General features: G+C 48.5%; 1 protein-coding gene across 1 annotated transcript; it reads left to right on the plus strand.

Moving 5' to 3' along the window:
* The first annotated feature begins 1763 nt into the window (after positions 1 to 1763).
* On the plus strand, positions 1764 to 15929 carry ADRA1B (adrenoceptor alpha 1B). Its single transcript, XM_030957725.1, has 5 exons — positions 1764 to 2736; positions 13609 to 14104; positions 15239 to 15257; positions 15431 to 15465; positions 15887 to 15929. Exons 1-5 carry the CDS (start codon positions 1764 to 1766, stop codon positions 15927 to 15929), a joined length of 1566 nt encoding a protein of 521 aa, XP_030813585.1.
* Positions 15930 to 17061: the final 1132 nt, after the last annotated feature.

Genomic DNA, 17061 nt, shown 5'->3' on the forward strand with positions numbered 1-17061 from the left:
CTAAAGATCTGAGATTTCTCCCCGAAGCGTCACAAGATGAAGAAACCAAGAAACCACTTTCGACATTAAAGGCTATTATCTACAGAATAAATCATTACTTATATTTTGCTTTATAGGCTACTGTAAGAGGATGACTCTTCCCAGAGCTACGATGAGTTAACAACATCACTGACCTCAGAGCCCTGAGCAGAGACTCAGGGAGATACTTCAGCATCAGAGGACTAAAGGTAAATTATTTCCTAAAGCAAATCCTTGTCTCTGCCTTCCCCTGGGCTGTGGGTGGGGTGCTCAGCTCTGCTCAGGGCTGGGGTTCACAATAAACTCTGCCTGGAAATGTTACAGAGGTGCAAAAGAGGAGATGAAGCCACAGAGGTGCCCTGTACAGGAGTACAGAACAGCATCAAGATTTTACTGATCTGTTACAATTTATTTTAGTCAGATTCTTAATTAGAAACAAACTTTATGCTGTCATTGAATATTGAATAGCAATACAGAATAATGAATAGTACAAATAAACCAGGGATTTTTGGAACCAAGCTACTTGTCCTTAGGAGATGATTAGCTCTCTAAAATGATATGTGACTCACAAAATAAACTCCAATGTATTTCCTTAATGGGCAAAAGGGTAACAGATCGTTTTGTCCTGAAACTGCTTTTTTCACCACGTCCCACCGAGGAAATCCTTTCTCAGATAATGCAGCTGGTTCTTTACAGGTTTGCACCGCAGGGTCCTGTGGCCAACGAGTTAAAAGATCGTGATGCTCCCCCGGTGCTGCCCGGCCAGCATTGCCGTCTAGTGCTGTCCCCTCCCTGCTGTCCCCACTGCTGTCCCCTCACTCACTGCTGTCCCCGCTGCTGTATTGCCACTGCTGTCCCCTCAGTGTCCCCGCACGGCCGCCGCAGGCTCCCCGCACTGACAGGGCACTGTCACAGACAGTCCCTGCACTGCCACCGCACAGTCACCAACAGCCACTGGCAGTCACCGCACTGTCCCCGCACTGTCACAGCCCAGCCACCGACAGTCACCGCACCGCCACCGCAGGGTCACTGCACTGGCCCCGGGGCACGGCGCGCTGCGCACGGCCTGCACCTCTGGGGCCATCATCTGTCCTCCCTGTCTCTCTGTCCCTCTGTCCCCCTGTCCTTCTGTCTCTCTGTCCCCCGGTCCCTCCGTCTCTCTGTCCCTCTGTCCCTCTGTCCCTCTGTCCCTCCGCCTCCGGCGCGGCCGCTCCGGGGCCAGCGCAGAGCCCGCCCCGTGTCAGGCACGGCAGTAGCGCAGCTCCCGCGGCTCCGGGCAAGATTGCTGCTCTGCTGCCTCTCTGCTGCTGCTCTGCTGCTGCTGCTGCTCTCCTGCTGCTCTGCTGCTGCTCTGCTGCTGCCCTGCTGCTCTACCGCTGGCAGCGGCCCCGCCGGGCAGCGCCGGAGCGCGGAGCAGCCCGTGCGGAGGCTCCGCTGCCCCGCTGCCGGAAGCCGAGCGGTGCCTGCGCTGCCCGGAGAGCCCCGAGCGGTGACTGCGCTGCCCCGGGTGCCCGGAGAGCCCCGAGCGGTGCCTGCGCTGCCCGGAGAGCCCCGAGCGGTGCCTGCGCTGCCCGGAGCAGCCCCGAGCGGTGACTGCGCTGCCCCGGGTGCCCGGGGAGGGCTGCAGCTCCCCAGGACCATGAATTGCCCTGCTCGCACTGCCCGCGGCTCTGCAGCCACTTCGCGGGTCCAGAGATGACTTTGAGCTGACTCGCCGGGGACGCGACCCCAGCTTGCTATGGAGGATGAATTTTAAGATGAATACCTATCTTGGCGATACATCCAATTCATCAATACCGGGATATTTCAAAGGCTCTGCACTAAATTATGGCAATTTTTCTGCAAACAACTCCAACGAGACAGGAACCGACCTGGATTCACCTGCCCTGGCCACCAGCAGGGCGATCATTGTGGGGCTGATCCTCGGTGCCTTTATTCTCTTTGCTATCATAGGTAATATCCTGGTAATTCTCTCCGTGGCTTGCAACAGACATTTAAGAATCCCTACGAACTATTTCATCATTAACCTGGCCATAGCAGACCTGCTGTTGAGTTTCACTGTCCTGCCGTTCTCTGCCACGCTGGAAGTGCTTGGCTACTGGGTTTTGGGGAGGATATTCTGTGACATCTGGGCGGCAGTGGATGTGCTGTGCTGCACAGCCTCTATTCTGAGCCTGTGTGCCATTTCCATCGACAGATACATCGGGGTCCGGTACTCCCTGCAGTACCCCACGCTGGTCACCAGGAGAAGGGCGATTTTAGCTCTCCTGGCTGTCTGGGTCCTGTCCATGGTGATTTCCATCGGGCCCCTGCTGGGCTGGAAGGAGCCGGCCCCGCAGGACGACAGGGAGTGCCGGATCACCGAGGAGCCCTTCTATGCCCTCTTCTCCTCCCTGGGCTCCTTTTACATCCCTCTAATCGTCATCCTCGTCATGTACTGCCGGGTCTACATCGTGGCCAAGAGGACTACGAGGAACCTGGAAGCTGGTGTGATGAAGGAGATGTCCAACTCCAAGGAGCTGACCTTACGGATTCACTACAAGCACGTTCATGAGGACGCCTTGAACAACACCAAGTCCAAGAGTCACAACCCCAGGAACTCCTTAGCTTTCAAACTTTTAAAGTTCTCCAGAGAAAAGAAGGCAGCCAAGACGTTGGGAATTGTGGTTGGCATGTTTATCCTGTGCTGGCTCCCCTTCTTCATTGTCCTGCCACTGGGTGAGCTGGGGATGCGAGGGCAGGGGTTGGGGTGGGTTGGCTGGATCCCACAGAAATATCTTGGAAAGGAATCAGATGGATGAGAAAGAGATTCTGTTGGGAGAGCTGCAGTGAGCAGATGAAAGGAAGGGAATGAAAGGAAGGGAACTCCCGATGTGCAAAGAGTCAGGCTGGAACTTTGGGAAATGTGCACAAAGCTGCTCACCCGCAGTCCTCAGGGCCCGTGTCACCCCAGGGGACAATCTCTCAAGGGTTCATATCTTAAATCCCCCTTTGTTGAATTGATTTAGGTGTCAGAAACATCACCAGAATGCTTTACTCCAAATCCTAGATGAGACCAAAGAGCTGCAGCCCTGCAATGTTGGGGGTTCAGGTCAGGTTTGCCCCAGGCTTGGGATATAACACAGTTGGATTTTGGCATTTTAAGGTGCCCCCACTGGAAATGAACTCAGTTAATTTTGAGCGGCAAAACTCCCCTGAGTTTTGGGAAGCCAAAAGTTCTAGTTATGAGTTCAAACATTACTGATCAAATCCCAAAAGCAAAGGAGAGCCCACAGATCCCAAGGAAGGTGCTCGTTGGTGTCACCAGTTCTCATTTTGGACACTGCCATGGGAGCTTTTGGCAGCCACTTTGTTCACTTTCAGCTTTAAAATACTCTTCAAGCATTGGCATAGCCTTAACACATTGCTCAGCGTGCCCAAAGCTGTGAAATGTTCTTGTATTGTTTTTAATATTAGCACAACGTCTGAAGGGGAGTATCTCAAAATATTCAATTACTGAGCTCTCAGAAATATCTGTCCAAAATTCATTTCTCTGAGACAATCTGGCAGCCTAATTATGGAAAGAGGTGGATAGAGAAAGGGGAGAAAAAGCCTTTATTAATGTTCTGCATTTGTGTTTACTTAGTTACCCAACCAAAACATTTCTGATTGAGTAGTAAGCGAATATTTATAGAGATTGTTGTAGAAAACTAAACAGAGTTCAGCAGCCTGGTCCTGGTGGAGTATTATAAAACTATAATCTCTGTGTATCATTAAGAATCTTTACTGCTTCAACTACTGCAGGGCAACCTTGTCATTTCTAGCTTATTATACTGAATTTTAAAATCTTTATGACTCAAAACTTGCATAAAGGTCATGTTAAGGATGTGAAAAATTTCCAGAAGGAAAACCGCGAGTGAAGTTCTCTTTGGCTACTGAAGTTTAAGTCCTTGTGCTGGCTCTTAGAGGAAGTTTATAACATTAAACAAGCAAAAATACCCAGCTGTGGATAGAAATGTATTTCACCATATGTAGCAGTATGAGATTAGTAGCAGTAGGTCATGATCTCCTGATAAAGCAGATGCCCTCCTTGATTTTGAATTACTGAAGGAAAAAAAGCAGCTGAGGACACAGCAGCTCGTGTGGGTGGGTGGCAGGAGCCAGGACTGACACCTTCACCCAGCCCAGCAAAAACACAGACACAGGGCAGGAGCAAAGGGAGCCATCAAGCAGCTCCCAGCTATTGACACTCAATAACTCAACTGTCAGCTTTCCCTTTGAGGAGTTACTTCAAATCTCCTGGGCTCCATGGGAGGTTTAGTGAGAGGCTGTTAAACCACCTGAGGGAGAATTGATTGCTTGCCAGGACACGATTTTATCTCCTGTGTAAACTGTGCCAAGGCAGCAGTGGGGGACAGGCTGGAGCCTCCAGCACAGCACCAGGGCTGGCACAGGGGCTGGGGGACAAAGTCAGAGCTGGGGGACAAAGCCAGAGCTGGGGAACAAACCCAGTGCTGGGGGACAAACCCAAAATTGGGGACAAAGCCAGAGCTGGGGGAGAAACCCAAAATTGGTGCAAACCAGTGCTGGGGAGCCCAGCCCAGCCCAGGGCTGTGACCCCAACACCCCCAGTGAAGGGCCATTGGCACCCCAGAGCCAAGGGCAGGAAGAGCTGCAGGAGTGAACCCTTGGCAGTGCCGTAAAACTGCTGGAATCCCATTTCTGTCAGGAACCCTCTGTCAGGGAAAGGGGAGCAGAGGGGGTGCACAGCACCCCACACAGGATCCAAATGCATTTCCACACACCAAGGGTGTTTTTCCCTTGGTTTTGCTGCCTAGGAATAGACTGGGTTTATCTCTTGTCCCTGGTTTTTCTTTTTAAATTTATGATGCAGCAGTGTCCAACCCCTGTATTTTTATCTCTATGTATCAGTGCAGAGCCAGTTGAGGATGTCAGGCATGATTCAAGCATTGCTCACTAGGACAGGTGGGAAAAGTCAGTTTCCTGATATGCACAGTGCAGCTGCTCTCAACTGCAGCAGAGGGGAAGGAATTCCTGAGTGAGCTGCACTCTTCATAGCAGGAATCTCTTGCTTTGTGTCCTGAAGGCACAAAATTCAGTGAAATGCTATTAAAAACCCTTTAGAGAGCACCCAGTGGTATGGAATCAATTCCTGGGACAGGCCAACTGTGGAATCCAAAAGGTACTGATGTTTTCCAAGCTCCCCACTGGTCCCTGGGCTGTCCAGCTGAGACAGTTCCCCTTCCTGCCAGGACAGGCTTCTCCCTCAGCTTCTCCTTCTCACAGCTCCTGTTTGCCCCAGTGACCCAAATCACAGCCTCACATCTGCATCCTTGCTGTTTCTGTTTCTGTTTCTCTGCTCCCTGTTCCCCCCAGTAACTCCATAACTCTGCAGGAGGATGTTGGCAAAGCAGCTCTGGATTTCTGTGGATCCAAGCACAAAACATCTGCCAAGCTGGTAAATGTTATTTCTGCAGCACTACAGCCCCAGGTCTGAACAAATCTACTTAGATCTAGCAGAGTTTCCTTGGTATTGTTAGCAATTTCTTGAGTTTCCCAGGCAAAATTATTCTTCTTCCAGTCTGGCATTTCAATTTATTCCACAGCTCCCCATTTGATATTCCAGCCCAGAGTTACTCCATCAGGTGGCAGCTGTGCCTGGGAGCAGCTGTGGTGCTGAAAGCAGGCAGATTGCTTGGGAAAATGAAAAGAAATTATATCAATGCTTCCAAAGCATTTTTCAAGCAAAAATCCCAAGGAAATCTCTGAATCCAGTGTGGATTGGAATTGCAGCCTTGACAGCACAGGCACTGGGCAGCATTAAATTCTCAGCACTGAGTTACCCCCAGTCAGGTCTGGGGCACTGAGCTGTGCTGCCTTCAGCACCTGGGGATGCAGAACTGGGGTCAGAGAGAGCTGTGTGAGAAATTTGGGTTATTCCTGTATTGGATATTCTTTGCAGACACCAGTGGAGCTGCAGAACATCCTGGCTGCACATTTATAAAAGCCCCCTGCCTGTGCAGTCACCCTGCCACTCAAAATTGTTTGTGATTCACCATAAAAAATAAACTAAAGACATTTGTGTCTTTGAGACAACTTCTTGGGCCATAAATTCAGTGACTCAGCTTCGAGGAGTAAATATCTTGTTTTTTTAAAATAAATGTTTCTTTTCATCCCTTTCATACAAATTCTTCCTCAGGCAGCAGGACTACATTAAATATTCATTGCTGATAAATGATGAGTAAAAGAGATTCTTTTTATTTAAAGGCTAGAGCCCTGCAGAACTAAGGTAACACTCATTAAAACTCCCTCCTTTAAACAATGGAGGGACCAATTTTATGTCAATGCCTTTGTTTAAAACATGAATCCAAAATGATGGATTGCATAAGGAGAGGTTTAGTGTCACTCCTGTAAATTGAGATATCAGAGCAGACTTCCCAGTCTTCTCCCAGACATTCCCAGAGGGAAAACTCACCAGGCCCTTAACCAGGGCACTTCCCCAGCCTGCTGCATCATCCCAGTGGAGATCAGAGCAGGATCCACTGCCCAGTTGAGAGCCTGCTCCCGCAGATCCTGCAAAGAAAAATAAAACTCTTGGAACTGAACTGACACAGGAGAGGTCCCAAGAGCCCCAGGATGAAGATACACCTGGTGGGACTGTCACTGTGGATCAGGCTCTTGGAATCTCTCTGTAAGTAATAAAAAAGAACATAAAATGTTCTGCACATTGAAGGTCAGCCAACACGAAATTATTCCTGAAATAAAATGCTGTTTAAGTACAGAATGTAGATTTATGTTATGTCAGGCCAACCTCTGAAATAGCAAATTAGGCTCCTTGGTTTCCATGGGAAACCCTTCCAGGCTTTAGGCCTGGTGCTGGCAGTGCCACTGGGCTCTGTCTCTGCAGGGCTTTAGGCCTGGCTTATCCTCACCCCATTTGCCTCCTCTGACCCTCCCTGAGCAGTCCAGCTCTCCTCCAATCGATGACCTCGAGTTAATAGTTAGAGAATTCAGATAAATTCATGAGATGTGGCAATCTGGCAGGTCAGTCCTGGTGCAAAGTTCAGGAATTGGACAATCAAACATCTGAGGGCATTCACTGAGCAGCACAGAGTGTTTTGGCACGTGGGGAGCAGCAGATTACTTTGGGATGATTTCTTTTCCTACCGAAACAGCCTCCCTTAAGCCTTGGTTTAAGCCTTGGCTTTGTGAAGGGGATCAGTTACCAGTCACTCACAGACGTCTGGGGTTTAGGACAAAGTTGTTATCAAAGGGGGGGAAACTGCACAAATTCCTGGGTAATTCCTCTGTAGGCTTTGGGTTTGTTTGTCAGAGGAACAAAGGGAAATCCTACAGTGGTCAGTGTCACAGAAACAAATATGCAGAGCAATGCAGAAAAAACCACAGAGAAATCACCCAGGGCTGACTTCAGCCCCAGGGATGGCAGCAGCTCCTGGGCCAGGAGGGCAGAGAGATCCAAGGAAAAAAATGTCAGGATGGATGCAGTGAGAGGAAATCAAGGCAGGAGGGAAGGGAGTCTCAGAGGAAATGTTGCTTTTAGCAAGGCAGTTGGATGTGAAGGGTTTGCAAACTCTTGAGGAGCTGCTCAGGCTGGAGAAGCAGCACTGAGGAAAGGGACACAAATCCAGGTGGTCCTGAAGCACCTGAGGCCAGAGCTCAGGGTCCCAGGTGCTTCAGGTGGGATACTGCCAGGACCAAAGAGCCAGGAGGTTTTCCACATCTTTACTAAAACAATCCTGCATGACTCACTGCAAGGTTTGGAGCTGTTTTGTTGGGCTTCCAGGTGAGCCCCAGGAACTGGAAAGCAAGAACCACCCATCTCTGAGGGACCAGAGACAAAACCTGTGCTGGAGATTCATCCAGCACCTCTGTAACAGTGCTCAGCTCCTTGCTGGAGCTACTTCCTGCCAGCCATGGCCAGGACAGATTGGCTCAGCTGTCAGGCAGAACCAAGGGGGAGAGAGAACACCAGAGCATGTTCAGTCATTGCAGATATTTAAGTGCAATACATGAAATGTCAGCAGACTCAGATTAGCTTTTTGAGACTCCCTCAATCAGCTAATCCCTTGCAAAACAAGGATAATCTTGGCTCCTGAGCTGTCCAGCCAGGAGCTGCTGGAGTCTGTAACTCTTCTGGACTCACTAATAACAACAATAATGCTGTGTTTGTGTCCCTGTGCACTGCCAGCTTTAGAGACTGAACAAGATTCTGACCAAAACTGATCTTGGTTTTTCCTATTTGTCTGAGGGCAGCACAGTTTAAACACAGGTGAGTTCTCTCAGTGGTGTAAGCCACAAAGCTGGGCTGGGCTGAGAAGGGGTGCCCAGGGCAGTAATTCTGTGTTTAAATCCAAGGCACTGTCCCTTCAGAAATCAAATGTAGCCGCTGTGCCTTGCAACTGCTTGTAATGCAGGGAGGTGGAGCAGCTCTGGGGTTCAGGAAAACATCTCATGCCTATCTGTACTCCTTGAAGCCCTGGTTTTATTTTGGCCACTCCAGATAAGTTTCTATTTTCAGAGCCTTTCAAAAGCTCTCAAATTTGAGTCATTGTGAATGAAGTTCATGCTGTCCTCACTGCAGTGATTTGCTATGAGGCATCTGCCACAGGTTGTCAGTCCTAGGACATAAATTCCTCACAACCCGGACACTTTGGAGCTCTCAGCAACCTGGGATGGTGGAAGGTGTCCCCCTTTAAGGGGGACCTTTAAGGTCCCTTTAAACCAAATCATTCCATGATTCTAGGATATTCATGAGGCATCACTACTCTGAGAATGACAGCTGCCAGACTTTGAGCCCCATCAGATTTGTATGCTACCCATTGTTACTTATAATTCATCCAGTTTCCCTTTCATTTTCCTTATTGAATTTGATTCTGCTTATTTTGGATAAGCAGATAAGCTCTCTGTGTTTCCCAAGATAATTTTTCACTGTTTTCCAGCTGTTTTCCCTGTTATCCTAGTCCTCTTCTCCGGCAGCCACCCAGCTTGACCAATCCTTAGTTTTATTACCATCCTCTCCACTTCATCATCTACTGTTTGTAAACATCTACTGTTTGGGTTTTTTTTTTCCTATATTAAATAAGTCCAGGGGAATGTAAACAAACACTGGATGCTGGAAGAGAAGAAATCAGGAGCTTTAGAAATCCAATTAGCTCTAAAACCTTGGCACGCTGGCTTGGCTGAGCCCGTGGTGTGAAGGGCTGCAGGAAGCTTAAACAAAAGGCAGCCACATCCTTTCAGCACATTCTAAACTCACAACAGCTCTCTCAGGGCAGATTATTGCTCCTGCAGGGAGGACTGTGCTGCCTGTGCACACAGGGGAGGTAACTCAGCCATCAGCAGCTTCCAGGAGCTGTGGCCCCTGCAGGAACCACGGGGGAACACGGAGGTTCCCAGCCTGGAAAGTCTCGTGCTGGTCACAGCTCAGATCTGATCAATCACTTTTCCCAGGGAAAGCTCCACCATAAAGCAGATTCCGTGCACAGCAAGGCTCATTGCTGCACAAGCTGACTCCTGGGGGACAGATGGAGATGGGGGTTGATGTTGAGGAAGTTTCCTGTGTTCGCTGTCTCAGGACTCAGCTGTCACCATTTGGTGTTTTGCAATGCTTTCCCTCACCAAAGCAGTTTTTAAAACCTTGGAAATTTCTCTTGAAAAGCTCAGATTTAACTCCAGTCAGAATGGCTCCAATCTGCACAAAAATGGAATCTCTGAAAGAAGATTGGCCCTTGGATTCCCTTCCAAGGGTACCTTTACCCAATCCCTAATCACCAATTCTCCCTTTCTACTTTATGGTGTGCAAACAAGGAGGTTTGGAAACACTTCATTTTCAACCTGTTATCAGTAGAGAGAAGGAGTTTCATGTCTTGTGGCTCTTTGATCTTCAGACAATGACAAAGGCATGCAGGATCTCCAGTTTCCCAGCTGGCGTATCCAGTGGCACACAGCAAAGCCCTTACATGACTCTGTTGCACCATTGCATTGCAATAAATCCAGATGTTGTATTTGTTCCAGGAAACTGGAAAGGAGCTCTACACACACTCCCCCCTAGGTGTGTTTTCATCTCAGCAAAACTGGATTTAGAAGATTTTGAAATGCAATTCCTTTGTAAGGCACAGGAAACAGGACCTGACAGCCCCAAATTCATCCCTAGTGACTTGTCCTTAAATCCAGGGAATCCACAGTACTCCTCCCCAGTTATTATCTAATCTAAGTAGCAAATTCTGAGCAGAACTGATCATTCTATGAGTAATTTATTATACTTAATTAATATCAAACCCACAATGCATTAAAAATGAATGTTTAATTAAAACCTCCTTCAGTGAAGAGTTTTCCTTAATTAAGGGTGCAACAATTAAGCCATTCCAGAAAATTTTGCTGCTGCCCACCCTGATATTTTAAGGACTTTTCCTAGGTCCCCTAAAGTCTTATGAGCCTTTTCAGAGGGTTTCAAGGACTTCCCTGACTCCAGTGGACTCTGAATTTCAACGTCTCAGCGGTGCTCTGCCTCCATATTCTGCAGAAATGTGAGCAGAATTAATATGGCAAATTGTTTCCCACAGCGTTCCCTAATTTCATTGAGGAGACTTGACTGACTTTCTCTGTAATAAAACATTCATTATAAAGAGCCAGTCAGAGCCTAAATGAAATTAGTTCTTTCTAAATAAAATACTTCTTAATTCCTTTTTATGATACTGGCTCAGTGTATCTCCAAGCTCAACAGCTCCATCAAGCCTGGGGACTGTGGGCAAAAAACTGATCCCTCCAAACAGATCCAGCTGATTTTCTGAAATGTTTCCTGTTCTCCACTCGTGCTTTGCAAAATCTTGTTGGTGTCAGTGGTGCAGTGGGAGGGAGATTGTGGTGCTGTGATTAATGAATCACAAGGTTAGTGCCAAGAAATAAAAGTGAGCAGAAAATGCACATTCCTTGGAGTGAGGCTGTTAAACACCAGGAGAGCAATCACTTGGAGCAGGGAAATCCCTCTGGCCACCCCACAGGGAATAAATCACTGAGGAGACAACCACGTGCAAATTTTCCAGGCATTTTAAAGAGCAATTTACATCAGCACAGGGCAATATTTAATCTCCTTATCAGGCTGCAGTGGGGAAGTGATTGGAGATTAGAGCAGGAAATATCAGTCTGGTGTTCAGGTGTGTCCAGCAGGCTTTGCTTTAGCATTTTATCAAGGCGTCAAAACAGCCCACACTTGTTTGCTCCTGACAGGTTAATGCAGCTAAATAAAAGGTATTGTAGTTAATTAAAATAAATAAACAAAATTTACAACCAGCATTTAGCTACAGTAATAGAAAGGTTTTGAAACTGAGAAATTCAGGAATAAGTGTTTGTGTGATATAGATGAAAGAGGCACGGCTCATTTATCTGCATTGGTTCCCAGTTTTCATCTCTAGACTTTCCCTCATTTCATCTGGCCTGTAAAATTCCTTATTCAGTTATTTGTTTATTTATTTATTTATTTTATTTATAGCATTTTCTCTGTCAACGTTTAATCTGACTAAAAATATTCAAATTTGGTAGAAGAATGTCTTACAGATTTTCAGCTGTTACAGTATCAGAGAAAGGCAGACCTTTCAATCCACCTCTGTGGATTCCAATTTACACCCGAGAAAAAACAGAGACTTGTGGCCACTTCATAAGGTTTGCTGGACTTTAAGAGCTAAAAATAATTTCTATTTTAAAGGAATTCCAGAAAACAATTTAAGAAATTTATCAGTGTGAGCTCCAAAAAGTTCCTTGTACATTATTGTATTTTGTAGTTGTTTTGGAAAGCCACAGAGCTTCTCTTTTTCCTAAACTGAGGGGAAATATCAGCAATTATCACTTACAAAATAAACCCTGCAAAGGTTTTGCAGCTGAGCATGGGGAAGATTCAGCAGCATCCTCCTCATCTTGGCTGCAGTTATAAACTTGTATCAGCTTTTCGTAACGCTTTAGAAGAATGTAATAACTCATTCCATGGAATCCCAGGAATTGTCACTGGATCCTTCACCTGAGACACCCAGGAGACAGTTTTGGGAGCTGCAGTGATTTGGTGCATGCTGGAAAGTTTTCAAATGCATTTCATGGTTTCTCTGCTGTTTGACACGCTGTGCTCTGTAATTCCTGCAGCATCCATCAGGATGGAGGCAGCACCTGCAGGACCTGCAGGATCTGCAGCAGCTGCACAGAAAAGGTTCTGGCCAAATCCTACAGAACACTGCCAGCAGCTCGGCCCTGAGGGACAGGGGCTCACCCTGCAGGAGTCCTGTAAAACCCTGAAGTGCAGAGTCCTGAGGAAATCCCTTTAAACTCTCCATTTAACCCTGAGTTCCTCAGCTCCAGGGCAGAGCCAGCCCTGGCACCATTCCCAAACTCTGCCAGGATAAAATCTGGGATTCTGGCTGCACAGGACCCTCTGTGCAGGGTGTGCAGCCCAGCCCTGGCCCCACACACGCTGTGCTGGCTGTGCTGGCACCCCAGAGCTGTTACCCAGGAGCAGAGGAAGTGCTCTTGCATAGTTTTGAGGCCCCAGGCACGACCTCTGCATTGCTGTGAGATGGGAACAGTGCCCAGAATCACATCCCTCCCCTCCTGACAGCCACCACTGACTCAGCTGCTTTCACAGCCCAGCTAATCCGAAACCACTCCAGAGGGAAAGGTTCCTTCCCAGCCAGGCTGGGCTGTCAGCTTCCATTTGAAAGGCTCTGCAAACCCAACTCCAGCTCCTGACAGAGGAATTCTCTCCTGGATCCCCACTCCTTGGTCACTTGGGGCAGACACAGAGCTTTTTTCCCAGAGGGATAACAGATCCAGCTCTGTTTGCCATGAAAACCTCATCCATTCTTTTCTCCAGCCCCATTTGCTAAATTTAGCTGATCAATCACCACTGAAAGTACAGGAAGTGGATTCCCCAGTGTGAGCTTTTCATTTGGGCAGCCTCGACAGGGAAATTGTTTGGTTGTGAAGGGAAGGGGAAGTGTTCACAGAATGACCTCTTGGTTTGGGTTACACCATTTTTATGAATGTCTGAGATGTGGGAAGTTCCCCAATTAACTTCAGGTTTCGGGAGGTTTGTACTCTCACAGTTATCTGGATAAATGGAGGGGCATTCAGGAGCTGCCAGAGGATGTATTAGAAGTTTTAAGGGTGTCTGGAAATGCTCTTTTCGAGGGGCCTGGGAACACTTTTCTTTAAAAATGACCTTTGAAAGCTCTTTGAAGAAGGCACTGACTTATTGCTTGCATGCCTCGTGCAGCAGCCTGGGTGAGGGAGGTTTGATCTGTCCCTGGGATCAGATGTTCCTGCAGCAGGTGTGGGCCTATAAACACAAGGACCGCCTCTTATTTTTTACCCTTTATCAGTGATGTGCTCCTTTAGCTTTCAGATGGGAAACATTTCCTTATCAGCTTTAAAAATAACATTTTAGTACCAGAAGACCAACACTGAAAGCAACATGCATAAAAGAGTTTTAAAGCACAGATTGTAACAATGATCTGATGAACACATTCCCTTCCTAAAGGCAGACCAACCCCTTATCTCAGATATTCTCTGCTTGTTTCCCCTGGACAGGATCCCTGTTTTCGGCTCTGAAGCCCCCTGAAACGATCTTCAAGGTGATTTTTTGGCTTGGCTACTTCAACAGCTGCTTGAATCCCATCATCTACCCCTGCTCCAGCAAGGAGTTCAAGAGGGCTTTCATCCAGATCCTGAGGTGCCGGTGCCACCGGCGCAAGCAGCTGGGCTGGTGGCCCTACAGCTACCGAACGTGGAACCGCTGCTCCCTGGAGCACGGAGCCCGCAGGGACTCCCTGGAGGACAGCGGCAGCTTCCTGAGCGGCAGCCAGAGGACTTTATCCTCGGCATCGCCCAGCCCCGGCTACGTGAGCAGGATCAGCCAGCCGCAGCTGGAGCTGTGCACGCTGCCCCAGTGCAGGAACTGCAGCGCCCTGCTCAGCCCGGCCCGGGAGAGCGGCGGGCAGCAGGGCCACTGCCAGTTCTTCACCTTCCAGCTGCTGCCCGAGCGCAACGGGCACGGCCCTGGCTCCGGGCACGAGCCCCCGGGCACGCCCTGAGCGGGCACTGCCCGCGGGGAACCGGCGGCTCCGGGCGCTCCAGACACTGCCCTGCCCCACGCCTGGACCCTGCTGGTTCTCAGGGGAGGGACAAGGGGACAGGGGGGACAGGAGGGACAGGAGGCTTCGTGCCACAGCAGTGCCCAGCAGCAGGGACTGCCCAGATCCCCGGCAATTCCCAGAGAAACTACTGAGGGCAGGGAGGGTGCCATGCCCAGAGAGGGGCACAAGGGACTCCTCAGGTGGCCTGGAAGAGCTGAACAGGCAAAGACAGCTGTGTGGAGAGAGGGTGAAATGGGGTGGGCCAGGGTGGGATGGATGATGGATGGATGGATGGATGGATGGATGGATGGATGGATGGATGGATGGATGGATGGATGGATGGATGGATGGATGGATGGATGGATGGATGGATGGATGGATGGATGGATGGATGGATGGATGGATGGATGGATGGATGGATGGATGGATGGATGGATGGATGATGGATGGATGGATGATGGATGGATGGATGGATGGATGGATGGATGGATGGATGGATGGATGGATGGATGGATGATGGATGATGGATGATGGATGGATGGATGGATGGATGGATGGATGGATGGATGGATGGATGGATGATGGATGGATGGATGGATGGATGGATGGATGGATGGATGGATGGATGGATGGATGATGGATGATGGATGGATGGATGGATGGATGATGGATGGATGGATGGATGGATGGATGGATGGATGGATGGATGGATGGATGGATGGATGGATGGATGGATGGATGGATGGATGGATGGATGGATGGATGGATGGATGATGGATGGATGGATGATGGATGGATGATGGATGGATGGATGGATGGATGGATGGATGGATGGATGATGGATGGATGGATGGATGGATGGATGGATGGATGGATGGATGGATGGATGGATGGATGATGGATGATGGATGGATGGATGATGGATGGATGGATGGATGGATGGATGGATGGATGGATGGATGGATGGATGGATGGATGGATGGAGCAATGAGGAATGCACTGAGATAATTCCTCTCCATGTTGTCCCTGGCTCTGTCCATAATTCCCAATTGTCCCATACATTGCTGTACACTTGCACTTTACAGATGGAAAACAATGATTAAAGTAATTTCTCAACAATTGAAACACTTGCTCCTGTTACTGTAGGGCTGGAATTCAGCCACAATCGCTCATCAGGATTCTCACTACAAAATAAAACACTCATGGCCACTAAATTTGCCACTGTGGCTTCCCTCATCACCAACACACGTAACTCTTCCATCAGGAATTAATTACAGGAGTTCCTTCATCAGGATCTCTTTGACAGTTTGAAAATTGGGAAAAAACTCCACATGGATCTGAAGGAGGGACTACAAAGATTTCAGAGGACAAAGTCTGATACGCCATCTTAAAACATGAAACTTCAGCAAGGCCACCTGACTTGTCCAGATGAAATCTATTCTGAATATCTTCATTTTTCCCACTGGAAATCTTTTACAACCTCCACCAGGAGAAGCCAGCCCAAACGATGTTGTACAAATCACCCTCTTCCTTATGTTAGTCCTTCTTTTGATGCAATGTTTTCTTTTAAAGGAAAAACTATTTGGGCCAGGGCACAATCATAAGGCCTTGTGGGACAAGCCCATTTTTTATTACAGCCAAACTGAGTTTGCCAAGCAGAACATGCAGTGGCAGTGGCACATGGTGGTATCATTTTTATGCTCGTTCACAGACTGTCTGATGAACCCACTCTGTGGGCAAACAGATTGCCTCTCTAAATTAATTGCTGCCATTTAGCACCCAAGGTGTTCATAAAACACTGAATTTCCCCAGGTTAAGCTGCTGAGGAGGGGCTGCTCCAGAGCCACTCAGTGGAGAGGCACAGCTGGAATGGCTCAGGAGCTTTGTCACAGCCCAGCTGTACAGAAATTAAACCCATTAGGCTTCGGTGCACTCAGCTCTCAATGTGCTGCTCATTTGTGAGAAGAGTTATGCTAAAATCAATCCAGCTGAATGAGGCTGGAGCTGGAGAGCATCCTGCATGCTTTGCTCTTTGGAAATGCAGCTTCCCATTATCTTTACAAATGTGATGGGGAGAGGAGGGAGAGGACATTGGTATTACAAAGTACAGTTCCAGTCTGGAAAATGTCAAAATAGCAACTTTCAATTCAGCAGCTGAGCTCTGTGCTCTCAGTCTGTGTGCTTGACTTTCACCTCAGACAAATGAGCAGAAAATTGCCCAGCACAGGAGATAATCACAGCAGTTATGGGATGGAATTGCGGGTGTGCTCACATGCAGCGTTCCTCATCCCACACACTGAGCAGCTCATCCCCAGGGAACACAGGGATTCTGGCTGCATTCATTCCACAGGGGCTGCTCACCTTCTCCCAGCTCCTCCCTGGCTCCCACATTCCAGAGGGCAGGACATGGAGCCCGGGGCTGGTGCACCCCACAAACAGCACCTGCACCTGGGGAGGCAGAGAGAAACGCCTCAGAATGGGGACACACGTCACCCTGGGTTTATGAAATGTTTGCACCCACTGTGATTTTATGGGGGCTGCAAGGCTGCAGTTCCACCAGCAGATTTAAGGATCCCAGGACAAGAGGTTTGTCTGCTTGGGTGTGAATTAAACTGAGAGATAAACCAGGTTTGTCTGCTTGGGTTGGAACTAAACTGAGGGGAGAAACCCAGTGTCCCTGGGGAGAAAACAGGGCTGTGATGCCATTTTATGTCACTGTGACAGGGACAGCTCCCCCTGCACCCCTCTGCTCTCCTGCCTGGGTTAAAGCAGAAAATTACATCACATTTTTACTCAGGTCTAATCTATGACCTGGCTTTTTCCCAGAATAGCCAAAATTCCAGTGCCACATAAGTGGAAAGAGACAGGGAAAGAAAATCTGGGGCTGTTACTGGGAATTTCTTACAAC

This window comes from Camarhynchus parvulus, chromosome 13 (genome assembly GCF_901933205.1).
Source record: "Camarhynchus parvulus chromosome 13, STF_HiC, whole genome shotgun sequence".
In the NCBI taxonomy this organism is placed as follows: Eukaryota; Metazoa; Chordata; class Aves; order Passeriformes; family Thraupidae; genus Camarhynchus; species Camarhynchus parvulus.